General features: G+C 33.4%; 1 protein-coding gene across 1 annotated transcript; it reads left to right on the forward strand.

Annotated features, from left to right (window-relative positions):
* Nucleotides 1-8,303: 8,303 nt before the first annotated feature.
* Nucleotides 8,304-9,113, forward strand: LOC108986759. The gene has a single exon (XM_018959500.2). The coding sequence runs from the start codon at nucleotides 8,469-8,471 to the stop codon at nucleotides 8,865-8,867; it is 399 nt and encodes a 132-aa protein (XP_018815045.1). The 5' UTR covers nucleotides 8,304-8,468; the 3' UTR covers nucleotides 8,868-9,113.
* The last annotated feature ends 6,974 nt before the right edge of the window (nucleotides 9,114-16,087 follow it).

The raw sequence follows: 16,087 nt of genomic DNA on the forward strand, positions 1-16,087 counted from the left end.
TTTAGATTGATAAAGTAGATTTCAAATTTTAACTATGAAATTTGATAATATTATGAAATTTTTTCTTTTTTAGAAAATATTAAAAAATATGAAAAAATGATATGAAAAAAAAACTTAAAAAAAAAATTAAAATCCCTAACGAGAGTTCCCAGTAGGAGCCCCCAATGATAGGTGTAGGTAGATCCACCCAATCTTTTATAACTGAGAAGAGACGGAAAACATTTTAAAAAGTTGAATAATTCTTGTCTTATTTTCTAAAATTATTTTTTAAAATCCCAACCAACAGGGTGGTATCATTCTAGAGCAGGCAAAACTCCTTTTTATGTATAGAAATGGAAATCTGAAGGGTCAGACCTTACAAAAAGACCAAGCTTTCCCCTACAAGAAACGGAAAAGATAAGACATCTGATATGCTCAACTGGGCAGCCTAGGATGGATTACACCCGACAACATCCGACAAATACATCCTAATGGCAAACCACACCCAGCAGATGGAATCATACCTCCTCGCATCAGGACATGTGGAAACACAAAACAGCCCAGCAATGAAGCGATCAAATAGACCAAATAAAGACAATATCAACAACTGGAAACCCTGCAAATAGCCAACCTAAAGCAAAACCACTGCACACCAATTCACCATGATATTGAGATATTTATTACACAAACTTTTGCACAATTCTCTAATAAAATATTATCTATTTTTTAATTCAAACCCAAATTTATCTTTAATGATATTTTATTAAAGAACTGTGTCCTCTCACTGCTCTTTCACTGCACGAGACCGCATCTGCAGCAGAGCACCCCAGAGAATGCAATAACCTGGCCAAGTATACCTTTCCAGAAAAGATAACATCAACAAGAACATACCTACACTTGGCCCCAAGTCTCAATTTTAGATCCGCAGTTTTGCTATTTCAAATCAAGATTTTTGTAACACTCCGGTGGAGTGAGACGGAAATCTCACTTTGAGGGAATTTTTCAGGAAAATGGAATGAATATTGAGAGAAAATAAAAATAACTGAATTGTATTTTTCTATATAAAAATTATAAATCTCTTCTGACAAAATATATCCAGATTCCTGTAATAGAATTGGGAACAAGTAAATATAAAGGGTCCAGTAAACCTAAAGGGTTCAGTAGACCATATAACTAATGGATCGAAATCCTTACAACAACTATTAACGATATCAAATCATAATAAAAGATAACTGAGGCCCATATTACAGCCCATGAAATAGCCCAACCAATGGTCCATACATTTCAAACTCTCAACCTTAATTCTTCTAAAGTCTCGACTCACTTCTATCTCTTATTTTTTTTATAGGAATTCTTGGCATCAGTCCGTAGCCGCAGCACACTTACGTGGTATTTTTTTTTTTACACTCAATACAGTGGAGTGTGCTGCGGCTGCAGTGCACAGTAGGCTGTAATTTTGTATTTTCCTTTTTTTTATCTTAACAATCCTAAGCCTTCTCTTACTAAGTTGACCCGGACAGGTTTGGAATGAGATAAAACATAAAAATTTTATCTCATTTCATTATATATTTTTTAATTTATCATATAAAATATAATAAATAATTTAATTTTTTTTTAAATTTTAAAATAATAATAATATTAAAATATAATATTTTAAACTTCAAATAAATACACAAAATTCATATTCCACTCGCAAACCTGCCCGTCGCCGTTGTCAGTGGCCTAGACTGTTATAATTTTCAACACTCGTACAATTTTCAACACTCATAAATGGAACCGTTTCACTTCCCAAGGACCGATTCACTACTTCACCGTATCACGTGAAATCATTTGGTTCTTAGATTTACTTCAACTCATTTCAATTCATCATTATAATTTTTTTAAATTTTAATATAAAATATAATAAATAATTTAATTTTTTCAAATCTTAAAATAATAATAATATTAAAAATTAATATTTTAATAATATTTTATAATATCAACTCAACTTAATTCAACATTTAAACGCAATCTAAGGCTTTGTTTAGATCATTAACCATTCTCAACTCATCTCAACTCATCATTACAATTTTTTCAAATTCTAACATAAAATATAATAAATAATTCAACTTTTTCAAATCCTAAAATCATAATAATATTAAAAAATAATATTTTAATAATATTTTATCATCTCAACTCAACTCAACTCAACTCACTTCAACGTCCAAAATCAATCTAAATCTTGATTTATTGACTATAAAAGTAGCCACTAAACTTTATAACATTTATTTTTTCACTCTCAAGTTTTCAGTTTTATCATTTGGGACTTTTTTTTTTTTTTTTTTTTCATTTGAATCCATGTCAGATTTTCTTTCATGTCAGATTTCCATTAGAAAGAAAATCTAACATAAATAAAACAGAAGAATGTGGTTGTAATATTTTTAACACATAAAACCATTTCTTAAAATTAAAGCAAATTCAAATTTTTCTTTAAAAAAATAAAGGCAATACGCCTGGGTTTACAACTGAAGCACAACCTGGGAGAGAACTTAGGGTGCATTATTTTATATATAAAATTGCTATAATTACAATAATATTTTATAAAAATAAATTTATATAAATTAATGTAATTTTATATAATATATAAATAATTTTATAATCTAATATATTATATAAATCACAACTATTTATGAATTTATTTTTATAAAATAATTTTAAATATTCAGATTTGATTATACTTATGAGTGTAAATTTAAATTGGGAAATCAGAAAACCGGTCCTGTCCGAAACCGGTTCCTATTTTATGAAAACCGGCCGGATCCGGTCCTGTTTCGATTTCGTAGTTTTCAGGACTGGACCGGATCGGTTGGAAAAAATATATAAATAAAAATTAATTTTATATATTATACAAAATATTTATATATATAATATATAATATATAATTATATATTAAATAATATATATAATCTATATAATTATATATCATATATGAAATAATTTCATATTATAATTTATAAATTATAACATAAAATGTTAATTTTAAATATGGACATTTGTAATTTTTTTGATCATATGTTATTAATATAGTTATATATAAGATAAAGTTATTATAATTTATAAAATAAAAGTTTAATCTTAAATATGAAAATTTAATTGATTATATAATTTAAACATAATATATATTAAATTATTAATAACATTTATCATAAAAAATAACACTTTATTATATATTTTTTATATTTAAAAAAAAATTGGAAAGTTAGACCGGATCGGATTGAAAACCGGTAAAATTGGAGGTACCGGTTTAAGATAGTAATCGGGATGTAATCAATTTTAAAAAATACAAAATCGATACATATCGGTTTAATCTTAAATTTTATCCAAAATCGAACTGGACCGGATCAATTACGCCTTAATTAGACTTATAGCACACTGACAAGCTCAGTTCAGATCGCTTGGGTTCTGCACATGGGAGGTGGTCGACATTTTTTTTTTTCATAATTTAATATATATATATATATATATATATTTTGAAACCAAACTTGTTTCTCATTACTACAGCAAATGTTGGATACATGGAGGGGCTTCCTCCAGAGTGATGCTCTCCTCAGAGAGTTTTACAACATCCTTTGCTAAATTATGGGCCATACAATTTGATGATCTAGGTACATGATGAAATGACCAGGATTTCAATCCTCTAAGTTCTGCTTTAATATCTTGAATCATCAGACCTATTGTGCTCCAATCTCTTCTCTCTGTGTTAATGTCTTGAACCACATTGAGTGCGTCACCTTCCAATATGAGGTTTTGAAGCTGTAGATGTTTACATAAGATTACAGCCTTTAGAGCCGCCAAAGCCTCGGCTAGCTTTGCCTCCGGAAACAAAGTCATTTGAGATCTTATGGTAGCAATTACTTTACCTTCCCAGTTCCTCACCACCACCCCTATGCCTATTTTGCACATTGATCTGTCAACAGTCGCATCCCAGTTTGCCTTGAAGCCATTCGCTTGTGGAGGAGTCCATTCTACTGCTTGGGGCCTGTCACCATGTCTGGAGGGACAGCTTGCGTTTGCATCTTTAAAATCTCTCAGTTTCTGGTAGCTGTTATAGATGAGCTTGGAGGGGTTCTCGAATTTCTTCTCAAACACCAGTTCGTTCCTTCTCTTCCAAACTAGGTACATTGTGGTTGCGAAAACTTCGAAGTCTCCCTCGCTTACTTCTGATTCTAGGTGGCGCAATAAGTCATTGAAAGAATGGAATCTGACTTTCATTTTCTGAAGCTTCCTTGAGCAGATTCCCCATACATCCTGCACCGCAACACATGACCATAATGCATGAATTACACTCTCGGGTTCCCTTTTGCACACTAGACAAAGATTTGATTCCGTAATCTTCCTTTTGCTGAGATTAAGATTTGTCGGCAGCGAATTGTGACAGGCTCTCCACAAAAACATTTTTACTGCATTAGGGACCTTTAACTTCCACATATGGGTCCAGCTCTCTCTACAGTTCACACATTGAGAAGCTTGTCCTTTTACCTGTTTTTCCATATCCCCGAGGAGATGGTATGCACTCCTCACAGTGTATAACCCATCTTTGGTGCACATCCATACCTGTTTGTCCGCGATACCCCTCCAGTTGATAGGAATCTTAGATATATTGCTAATATCTTCTTCACTGAGTATGTTCTTCAGAAGGTCCAAGTTCCAACCTTTCGTCTGGTCATCTATCAATTTGTCTACTGTCCAATGTTCCATTCCTTCAACCCGAGGAGTTTGAACCTTATAAGAGGTTGGTTGTTGGATCCACTTGTCCCTCCACATGTTGACTTCCTTTCCATTCCCAATTCGCCATATCAAACCCTCTTCAAGGACTGGTCTGGCCTCCATCATACTTCTCCAGACATAAGAGGGACAGCTACCAATTCTTGCATGCAAAAAGTCAGTTCTATGAAAATACTTGGCTTTTAAGACTTGAGCCACTAGAGAATCATTTTGTTGAATCAGTCTCCAACCTTGTTTTCCTAATAGAGCTCGATTGAAGAGATCAAACTCCCTATAACCGAGACCCCATTCTGTTTTGCTCTTCCCTAGCAGTTTCCATGGCAACCATTGGGTTTTTGTTTTGTCTCCTCTACTACCCCACCAAAATTTCTGCATTAGAGAATTAATTGCCTTGATGATAGCCTTGGGGAGTTTGAATATACTCATGCAGTACAATGGAATAGCTTGCACTATTGACTTCATAAGTACTTCTTTTCCTACATTAGAGATAAACTTCACCTTCCAATTATTCATTCTGGATCTGATGGAGTCCAGGATTGGTCTAAAAGAGGAGAGTTTGTTCTTCCCCACATAAGAAGGTAAGCTGAGATACTTCTCAAAATAGCTTGCCTCCTTCATTTTGGCTGTCGACAGGATCACCTGTTTAGTGAGTACAGGGGTATTTTTGCTGAAATAGATGGCAGATTTCTCCAAGTTTAACCTCTGGCCAGATGCTACCTCATAAGAGTTGAGAATCCCATACATTCTACTCTACTCCAGGGCGTTCGCTTTGCAAAATAACAGACTGTTGTCTGCAAAAAAAAAGGTGATTTACCAACAAGGAGCCTCTAGCAAAAGGGAAACCCGAAATAAAACCCTTTCTCTCAGCTACATCCAGATTATTCTCGAGTACTTCAGTGCATAAGATAAAGAGGATCCCCTTATCTCAAGCCTCTCGTTGGTGAGAAGAAGTTCTGAGGTGTGCCATTGATCAATAAGAAATACTTGATTGAGGACACACATTGCATAATTAAATCAACCCACTTCTTTTCAAAACACATCTTAAGGACGACAGCTTCCAAGAAAGGCCATTCTATACGATCGTATGCGTTATTCATGTCCAGCTTCATTGCCATATAACTCTCTTTTCTGTTTTTCATTAATATTTTAGTTTTATATTTGTAAGATTTTAAAATAATTTAATTCTCTAAAATCTATTATATTGTACCTTTTATTATATTTGTAATGATGGTAACCACCCGGAATTCCTTATCAGATTTCTGTCAGATTGTCTCATGGAAATTTGAGGTTGGGACTAAATTGAAAAAAAAAAGAACTTATACATACTTGAGGACCAAATTGAGAAAATAGAAACCCTTCAAGCAAAAAGATAACAGGATTAATTCAGGGATTGATTACTGAAATCTTTTTCTCTTGGAGTTTGTGCAAACCACACAAAAGACAAAGTCAGTGATTTTCCTACAGAGCGGTGCTACTCCACAGCTGGAGCTGTCGTTGGGTTTCGTTAATGCTTTTAATTTTTTTTTTGTATTTTTATATATATATATATTTTTAACACTTTTAAATATATTTAAAAAATAAAAAAATATAATATTATTAAAAAATATTTATTTAATTATTAAGTAAAAATATATATATATATAAATTTATAGCAATAAAAATTAACGATAGAAACTAGTTTCCTTTCCTATATATATATATATATATATATATATATATATGATACATTCAATCAATGAGCTTGTGCCTCGGAAATGGTGAGCAATTTCTTACGCAGATCCCAATTTAGAATCGTCTTTTGAGGATATCCGCGACAAAGTTCTCGAACAATGAACCGAATGGGTTCTCTTTTACCCAAATGAGCGACGTGCAAAAGAAGAGGGTGTATTTTTTAAAAATATTTTATAAATATCTCTTAATATTAAAAAAATACATAATTTTATTAATAATTATTTCTTAATTATAAAAAAATAAAATACACGAGCCGATAAAATAATAAAATCAACCTATATTATTTATTTATTTTTTATTTTTTTTAGCATAAACCAACTTATATTATCCTTCGTTGAAATGAATTTTCTAATATAAAAATTCGTTTATTTTTATAGATGAGATGAGATAAATTGAGATTAAAGTTAAAAAATTAAATAAAATATTGTTATAATATTTTTTTAATATTATTTTTGTTTTAAAATTTAAAAAAATTAAATTATTTATTGTATTGAAAGTTAAAAAAATTATAATGATTAGATGAAATATTTTATGAAAACAATCTATGCCAAAAATGCATATGTGAGAGCTCAAGAAAATGCAGTGTAGACAGACAGAATTTGGTATGAAGTACCTTGGCAAGCATTCCACGAGTTTGTCCAAGCAACTACAGAAAGAACACAAATTTGCAGAGAGATTTTTGTTTGTTTGTTTGTTTGTTTATCTGTTGCATCATCCGCATGGGTAGCATATTTAGAATGTTTTGATAAAAACAAGCAATCTTGAAAATCATTGATCACTCTAAGATCGTGACAGAGGAAGAAGCCTTATTAACATGCCTTCATTTGTGATAGAGATTTCTTTCAAGTTCTTGACAAATAGATTCAAAATAAGATTCAAAATGCATATAACCTGATGGCATAACACCTAAATCTTTAAAATGGAAGTTTTGGATTCGACACCCCTCCCGAATAAAAAATAAATAAAAATATTCAAAATATTTATTGAATATTTAATACTATCTAGTTATAAATATTATGGATCTATTATATACATATATATATATACCTAAGAATTCCATCAAAAATTTGAAGAGATCTAAAATCCCAGATGAATTGGGATTTAAAATCCCATCATCCTTCCAATTTTTCTAGTATATTCTAAGAAGAGCACAGCTTTAGTGAACGGAAATTTTGTTGATGTTTTCCATTAGACAACCCAGAGGGATAGCTCAGCTGGTCCGACCTTAGGTTTGCTCTCCAATGATCACTAGTTCGAGTCCCGTTAGGTCACTGGAGGTTACCTGGTCATTAACTTTAGGGTTCTATTAGATTAGTCGAGGTGTGCTCAAGCTAGCCGGATACCACGGTTATTAAAATAAAAAATTGTAATCACCACATGAAGTATAGCTGGGCTACAGTTCTTAGTCATTATGTTGCTCATCATTCCATCAAGGAGTAGACGTAATTTTTAGCAGCTCAATCACACCCGTTACAGGGAGTTACGACTAAAACAAATGCACAAAGTGCTAAACCTGAGCACTCAGAACAAAAATTTCATAAAATAAACGAAAACTAATGAACAATATTATCTTCTTCATGAATGAATTGAAGCTGCAGAGACCGTCCTTTTCCAATGATTAAAGGGGAGCGAGCACCAAGTAAATAATTGCTGCTCTTTCATGGGACCATGCTGTTCAAAGGGAGCCAAAATCTTACTTTCATCACCATACAAAGCAACAACACTGCCCAGTCTTCCTCACTTAAAGAACACAAGGAATATCTTTAGTTGTCTCTTTTATTAAAGCAACTCCCCACTTTATTGAATTGAAAACCCCCATATATTTGAACCCAATTATACATAGCTAGCATAACCCCTCCACACGGAATCCCATTGCCTGTTTCAGTAGTAAATTAACAACTCCCTTTGTCTGCACTCAAAGGACTCGAGAGCTGCAGAATTTTTACTAAAACAAAACCTCAGTACCCTTTCTCTTCTTTCAGCCAAGCCTGAAGATGTCTTTGCAACCGCAGCAGCAGCAGCCCGTTCTGGTTTACCCCAACACCGAGGCAGGGCAGCCATCTTCGCACCATTCAGATGGATCATTTGGGATAGTTTTTATTGTCCTGGCCGTAGTCATTGCTGTATCGGCCATTGCTTGCTTTCTTGGCAGGCTCTGCAACCGGCGCTACCAAACTGATCAAAAGCCGAAGCGAAACCAACACCACTCTCGACCCAAGGAAGCTGTGGACATTGACATTGAGTTCGGGTTTGATAAGAGAATCCCAGCTTCAAAAACAGCTGGAAATGGAGGAAGCAGAGGACACAAGCCAACCCAAAATGGTCGTGACCACATGAGAGGCGAAATGAAGCCTGCTGCTCTTGGAAGAGAACCCAGAGCCGGTGCAAGATAATGCATGGTGCAGGAAAGAGGAACAGCTTCCATATACTAGTTTATCTACCTTGGTGGCATGTCCATTATATCCTTTCGGTTTTCTTCTTTTTGTATCCCTCCAGTCCTCATGTATCTCTAAGTTTCCACCCCCGCAGCTTGAATGTATTTGAGTACACATACATATGGTGTTGTGACATGAAGTTATTTTAGCTGAAAATTCCATCTTTATATATAAAATCTGTTGGGGTCCCGGAATGTTCAGTTTCTTGTTGCTCTTCAGTTTCCATGAATGTAGTGAACGGCCAGGCTATTTGCTATATGGCATTAGGATTCGAAGGACAGCATACCGGGGCAGTCAACCTGGTTTTGCTGAGAAAATTGAATATACACACTGCATTAATGTTTACACACTTCCTTCGTAACATCAAACTATAAGCAGTTTTTAGACATTGAACTAAGCCTCCTATAAAAAAAGTACTTGAAATTGAACCTCAGGCTGGGCCAGGAGCCCCTGTAATCCCGCCCACTCACCTAATCCACATGGGTAACAAGTGGGCAGATGCCATTAGAAATTGACTTAAAACGAGTGGGAGGTGGGAAGGCTTTTTAACCCCGTCCGTTTGTTATCCGCACGCTCAGCTATATATAAAAACAAAAATTCCTTTTTTTTTTTTTTACCTCTTTCCCCTCTTCATCTCCTTCTCCATGCAACCTCCTCCTCCTCCTCCTCCTCCTCCTACTTCTTCTTCATCATCTCATTCTCTATGCTAAGACCCACGGCCACGATTGTTGGCTTGATATTCATGGCCGATTTGACTGTCTAAGGATATGATATTCACGGTCATGGATTTCAGAGAAATACTACGACTCGTTTGCTTTCTCTCAATGATTTCCCCTGCTGCTCTTATGTGGATTTGATATTCTGAAAGGTTTCATCATGGGCTTGAATTTTGATTGGGTTCTAGGCTGAACGGTGGGCAAGGGGAGGGGGTGGGGGTAGAGAGGGTGGCTAGTTACCCATTTCGGATGGGTAGAGCTCTTAACTCATCATTCAAATAATATAATTTAATTTATAATATTTAAATTTTAAAATTTATCTTTTAAATTAAATTATATCACGAGAATAATATGTGGTGTGAAGACATTCAAATAAATTATTCAATTAGAAAAGCTTTCAATGTTATTTGCAATTTTATCCAATTGTATTGGTTAACATGGAGATGATTTGGCACAATCTTGATACTTAGATTTTAATGTAGGGTGCAAAAGTGTTAGTTTTGATAATTTTGAGTGCAAAATAGAAAAATTCAAAGAATTTGAGAGCGTAAAATATAATTTTTATTTAATATACTGAAACTTAAACTATTCGTATCTCCATTAAAGTGTAATGGAAAAAGAATTTAAAAGTAATATTAGATATAGTCGTGGAGTATGTAAACGTAATTATTTTAAAAAAAAGTGAAATTAATTATTAAAAAATTAATTTTTTTATATGAATCTTATATTTAATTAATTTTTTTAAAAAACTATATGATATTTATACAAAACAAATATAATTTCTCTTTTCATAATAATTCTCTTACACGCTACGTCCCCACCATAACTGCAACCCTTTAGAAACAAAACAGAATTGTACCAGTTTTGGCCAAACAGAGTAGATACACCCAGATCCTGCAAATATTCCCTCTCCTGACATTCCTTTCCTGTTAAGTTGTACACCACGCGCAGTCACAGCTAATCTGAATTCTGAAGATATATCAGTTTTTGTTGGGTCTTTTTTTTTTTTTCTTTTCTTTTCTAAGCAAGCTTGAACATTAATGAAAACAAGTTACGCAAGAGTATAATTATGAGCTTACAGAACTAGCAATATAGTTATCAAATTTATGTTTGGTTTGGTTACATATATTAGAAATATATGAATAGTAATAAAATAATTTTTAAATAATAATAAAATAATTTAAATTAAGATATTTTATAAGATTTTAAAAAATTAGAGAAAAATTGAGAAATGACATATATAGGAACTTATTAGACAACATGCAATCAGAATTTTGTCAATGAGCTGCATATTAATCAGACCTGGTTAGTAACAACAACACCAAAACATCACTATGATGCTCTGTCTAGTTTTGCAAATTATCTCGTTAGATCTCATCTCAACATTTAAATATTATTTAAATATAAATATTTTTAAATTTTAAATTTTTAAGTTTTTAACTTTTTCATCTAATCAATACATACTCACTATAACTTTTAATTTTTAAACAAAATACAAAAAATAATTTAATTTTTTCTAATCTCAAAATAAACATAAATATTAAAAATTAAAATTTTAACGATATTTTCGACAGTATGGTCACAGTGATGAGGTGGTTGGAGTGCTCATTCACAATATAAACAGTAAATAAAGTGCGGAAAGTGTAAATAGGGAGTTAGAGAGACTTGAAATTGAGAATATTTTATTATTATTTAATATTCTATCGTTACTATTCACATAATACTTCAATATCTAAACGCAAACTTAAACTTACGTACATTCAAATTTTTGAGGGAAAATTCACATGTATAGTGATTTAAAAATGCTCTTAAAGTTACTGATACAATGTCCATGGAGACGTGAGAAAGAAGCCGAAGAAGAAATATGCTCTTTGGGTGCTTATCCCCAACAAAAACAATTCACGCCCAACTCAACTGTTGTTAAAATCAGCAAATTGTAGTGCACGCATCCACTTAGGATTTGGGAACCTTACTGTTTGTCATTATCAAATCCTAAGGAAGGAAGGTCAGTACAATGGAATGGACACCATCTCAAAAACGTTTTAGGTGTTGAACATTTTTACTCGTAAAAGTTGTCAATTTCACATATTTTTAGCTGAACTTTGAGTTTTCTCTATGAGCATTCTCTTCTCTAATATGATATTATTTTGGTCATGTGAAAACGCATAAGGGAGCCAAGTATGTAGAATTCCAATTCTGCTTCTGGAAGGGGTAGAACTAGAAATACACCAAGCCTAGTATGACATTCAAAGCCCAGCTTGAGGGGGGTCTCATCTAGGGGTGGGCAGCGGGGCCCCATACCCCACTATCCCGCCCCGCATGAAGAAGGCCTAGCGGGGGTGGGATGACTCTATATTACTTAAGTATGACTATTATATTATCTTACTCTCCTATATAAAGGTTGGTATAGGAGATCAAGACAATCTAAAATCTAACTCTAATAAGTTTAAGTTTTTTTTTGTTTTAATTTATAATTTAAATTCTATTATAATTTGGGTCCAAAAAAATATTTTTGGACTAAAAAAATTTCTTTAGACCTAATGTGTTGGCCTAGGTGAGGGTCGGGGCAGATAGAGTTTTTTCCCCCACCTTCTGGCATCGGGGTGGGGAGGGGTGCGGGGAAGGGTCCCCCCCATCCCACACCATACGGATAGCAACCCTAGTCTCTTCAACAAGAAAGAGAGAGAAGGAAATTATGGGATAAAAGCAGAGGAAGGAAAAATATGTCAAGAGAAAAGAGAGGAAGTGACGGAAAAATGGGAAAAAAAGAGAGAGAATGAGGGTTAGGCACACAAAGGGGACAACAAAATGACATAAAACAACTACTGACAATGAAGTAAAAGGGATCTGAGATAAAAAAAAAAAAAAAAAACTTAGGGAACTGGGGGCTTCTTCTTCTTCGGGACTCCAGGGGCGACGAGAGAGAGAGAGAGAGAGAGATTCTTCAACTTTCAAATAGAAAACTTCAACTTTATTATTTGTACAATGAGCCATGAGAGATCATAAGAGACTATAAAATACTTCTATTTATAGTGGATTTGCATCCCGAACGACCCGTAGATGTAGGCCCTATCTTGAACCAAGTAAATCTGTGTATTTTGCTCTTTATTTATATTTGTTGTATTTAACTTTTATTTACTGTAATAGATGTATGTATGAACATCACACCTAAACTCCAGACCTCCATTGTGTGTTCCAAACCACACCGTTCGAGACCCGAACCATCACCGTGGGTTAGGGATGACTCATTCTCCCTCTTAAGCATGCTCTTACAAATCAGGCAACAACAACTTCAATCTTACTTTACCTTCTACACATTCTTTTTACACTTGGGTCATTCTCTATTTAAGGGACTGTGCGGGGTTTTCACTGATGGCTATGGCAATTTGTCGGAGATGATCATGTTCTTCATACCTACCAAAAGGAGGAAATTTAGCTCTTAAATTTATTCATGTGACAGAATCACCATAAATAAAATCAATTGTTCTCTTCACGTGCGAAACAAAAGGAGTCTCCTTAAGTTTGACCATACTTTATAGACATTTCAGTCAATTTCTATATAACTATCAATAATCATTGTATAAAAAATCAAATCTTTTGTTAAAATGTAACTATTCCTATGAGAGGATAAAAACTGTTCAGTGATCATTTTCATTAGGACAATGCCAGGAGCCGCCTAGCATGTACCGCTAGGTGTACTCCTAATGTATATTTGAGATTTTCTTTTCCTTGATTTTTTTTTAAAATTTTTTAACATCCTTAATTATTAAAAAAAAATCACAACTTTAATAATATTTACTTCCCTTAATCATTAGATAAAAAAAATTAAAATAACCAAACAGTAACTTTGAGTGATAATATTGAGTAGACTAAGGCAGGATTGGGACACAAGACAAAACATAAAATTCTCATCTCATCTCATCTCATCATTACACTTTTTTCAAATCCCTATAAAAAATATAATAAATAATTCAACTTTTTCAAATCTCAATACACATTTTTCAAATTCTAAAATAATAATAATATTAAAACATAATATTTTAAACTTCAAAACAAACCATAAAATTCTCATCTCATCTCCCAAACCTGCCCTTGTAGCATCTTCCTTCTCAATATAATAGTTTCTGGCCATCAAAAGTTCAACAATTTGCCCTCTAGAGAATGGATGGACTGGTCAAGGACAACACCTTGCAATGTGCATGACAAAATGTTGGAATTTATTAAAAATATAAGAGAAATGATTTAGCCATAAAGTGATTTCATAAAAATAAACTAAAAAACTGATGTGACTTGATGTGATACGTTAGATCGTAAAACTACTTTTATTATAGAGTATATATAACGTATCATATAAAATCATGTGAGCCTGTGGGTTTGCTTTTGTGAAATCTTTGTGTCTATAATATTTTTCAAGTATAATAGTTTTTTTAAGGGAAACCGTATCATTTATTCATTAGAAAAACTTATATCCATGACCAGATACATTCTGGGATGTCCATAAATCAAACATGACATCATAAACCAAAATAATGCATTTGAAGCTCGACAATACACTATTCCCTTTTATGACTCGTCTAATCCTCACTATTGCTGATATTCCCTACAGACAAATGCCCAAGAGACAACACTCTTTGCCTAAATAGAGACTCAACCTCACCCTTCCTAGAAAGAGAGGATTTAACCTCTACAGACTAACGTCCAAGAGACGAACTTTTTTTTTTCAATTAACAATAAAAAATAAAAAAAGAAAACAGTAAGATAGATATGAAAAATGATAGATTACAATTTGAACCAACTCTGATAGATTTTGGAATCTGTGACGGTCAGTGAAGGCAACACACTTGTCTCTTTTCAGCCACAAATGTCAGATCTGAAAGGTCTGTTGGTGGTAAGTTCGGTGATCTGGTGAGAAAAAGGGTGTCAGGTGAGAACCACGCGCAGTGATTTCACAAAACCACATCTTTTCTCTTAACGATTTTCGACCTATGAATATGCTTGTGCCGCATATGTCTCTTGAAAGTTATTGAAAAGTTGTAGATCTATCTTTTCGACTTTGAAAAAAGTAAAATAAAACTAAGCAAAAGAAACATTGATAAACAAGGTGGGTGTATGGGTGCTACCTGCATGGTGTGGGTCGGGGCACCCCCTCCCCACCCCCCACCCCGCACCATGGGGGGGGGGGGGGTGTTTCATACTCCGTCCCTTGCCCCACTACCGAGGGTGGTGTTGAAACCGTACACCGTCCCGCCTCTCGCTCAACCCATTGTCTAAATATTTTTTTAGTCTAAAAAGTATTTTTTAGACCCAAATAATAATATAATTTAAAGTATGAATTGAAATTTATACATTAAAAAAAATATAAACTCATTAGAGTTATATTTTGGATTGTCTTGGCCTCTTAAGCCAACCATCATATAGAATGTCAATACAATACAATAGTGATAGTTAAGCAATGTGAGACTTTACTATTATATTACCTTGAAACCTATATAATGGTTGACCTAGAAGGTCAATGCAATCCATTAAATTGAAATTAAATTCAAGTTTTTAACAAATTATATATATCTATATACAATATATTTATATAAATTATTAAAAATTAATATTTTTTGTTATTAAAAAGGGGATGAGTGCAGAGCGGGGGCGGGGCCTTGTTGGGGTCAATCCACCCCCCGCCCTTGCATGGGCATTGCAGGGTAACCCACCTGTCAATGCAGGGGCGGGGCGAACGGGGGCGAGCTCCCATTGCCCACCCCTAGGTGGGTGAATGGAGGAAGGAGAGAAGGAGAGGGAGGTGAAGCCTCCTCCCCTCTGACAAAAATCAAATATGGAATTCTTAATTTTTTACAAACAAGAGAGAGAAGAAGGAGCCTCAATGAGATAGTGTCAAAATATAATAGTTAGTGGCACACAAGATTTAAATTTTTACTAGCTTTGTTTAATTTATTATTATGTTTATCATAAAGGAAAATATAAATGATATCTATAAGACTCAAATTCACAAGTCTCACATATATTTTCTTTTATAAAAAAGTAGATTTGAGCATGAAAAATTGTAAAAATCTCACTTTTTTTTTTTATGAGATCCATATTTTATAAAAGATTTGTACAAGATTTGTATATTTGGAGCTTATACATAGCATTATTCGAAAATAAAAGAAAAATGATATTTGTAATTATAAAATACTCAATTCTCACACAATTCTTTCGAAAAAAATTAAGAAATATAAAATTTATACGAAAAAAAAATTTTTTTTAACTAAAAAAAGAGTGTTCAGCATAATAAAGGGGACAAAAAAAAGTGGTTATAGTTAAGGAGGCGTGGCGAAAGGAGAGTGATGGCTGCCATACTGATTAGAGATATGCAGTTATGGGTTGCTTTCGCTGAAGAAGCATATGAACAATTCGATGGTACATGTTTTGTATACTAACTCTAGTAATGGGTCAAAATCCACTGTCTCT

This window comes from Juglans regia, chromosome 16 (assembly GCF_001411555.2).
Source record: "Juglans regia cultivar Chandler chromosome 16, Walnut 2.0, whole genome shotgun sequence".
Lineage (NCBI taxonomy): Eukaryota > Viridiplantae > Streptophyta > Magnoliopsida > Fagales > Juglandaceae > Juglans > Juglans regia.

Coding starts and splice junctions, on each gene's coding strand:
- LOC108986759 (XM_018959500.2), top strand. CDS start 8,469: ATGTCTTTGCAACCGCAGCAGCAGCAGCCCGTTCTGGTTTACCCCAAC.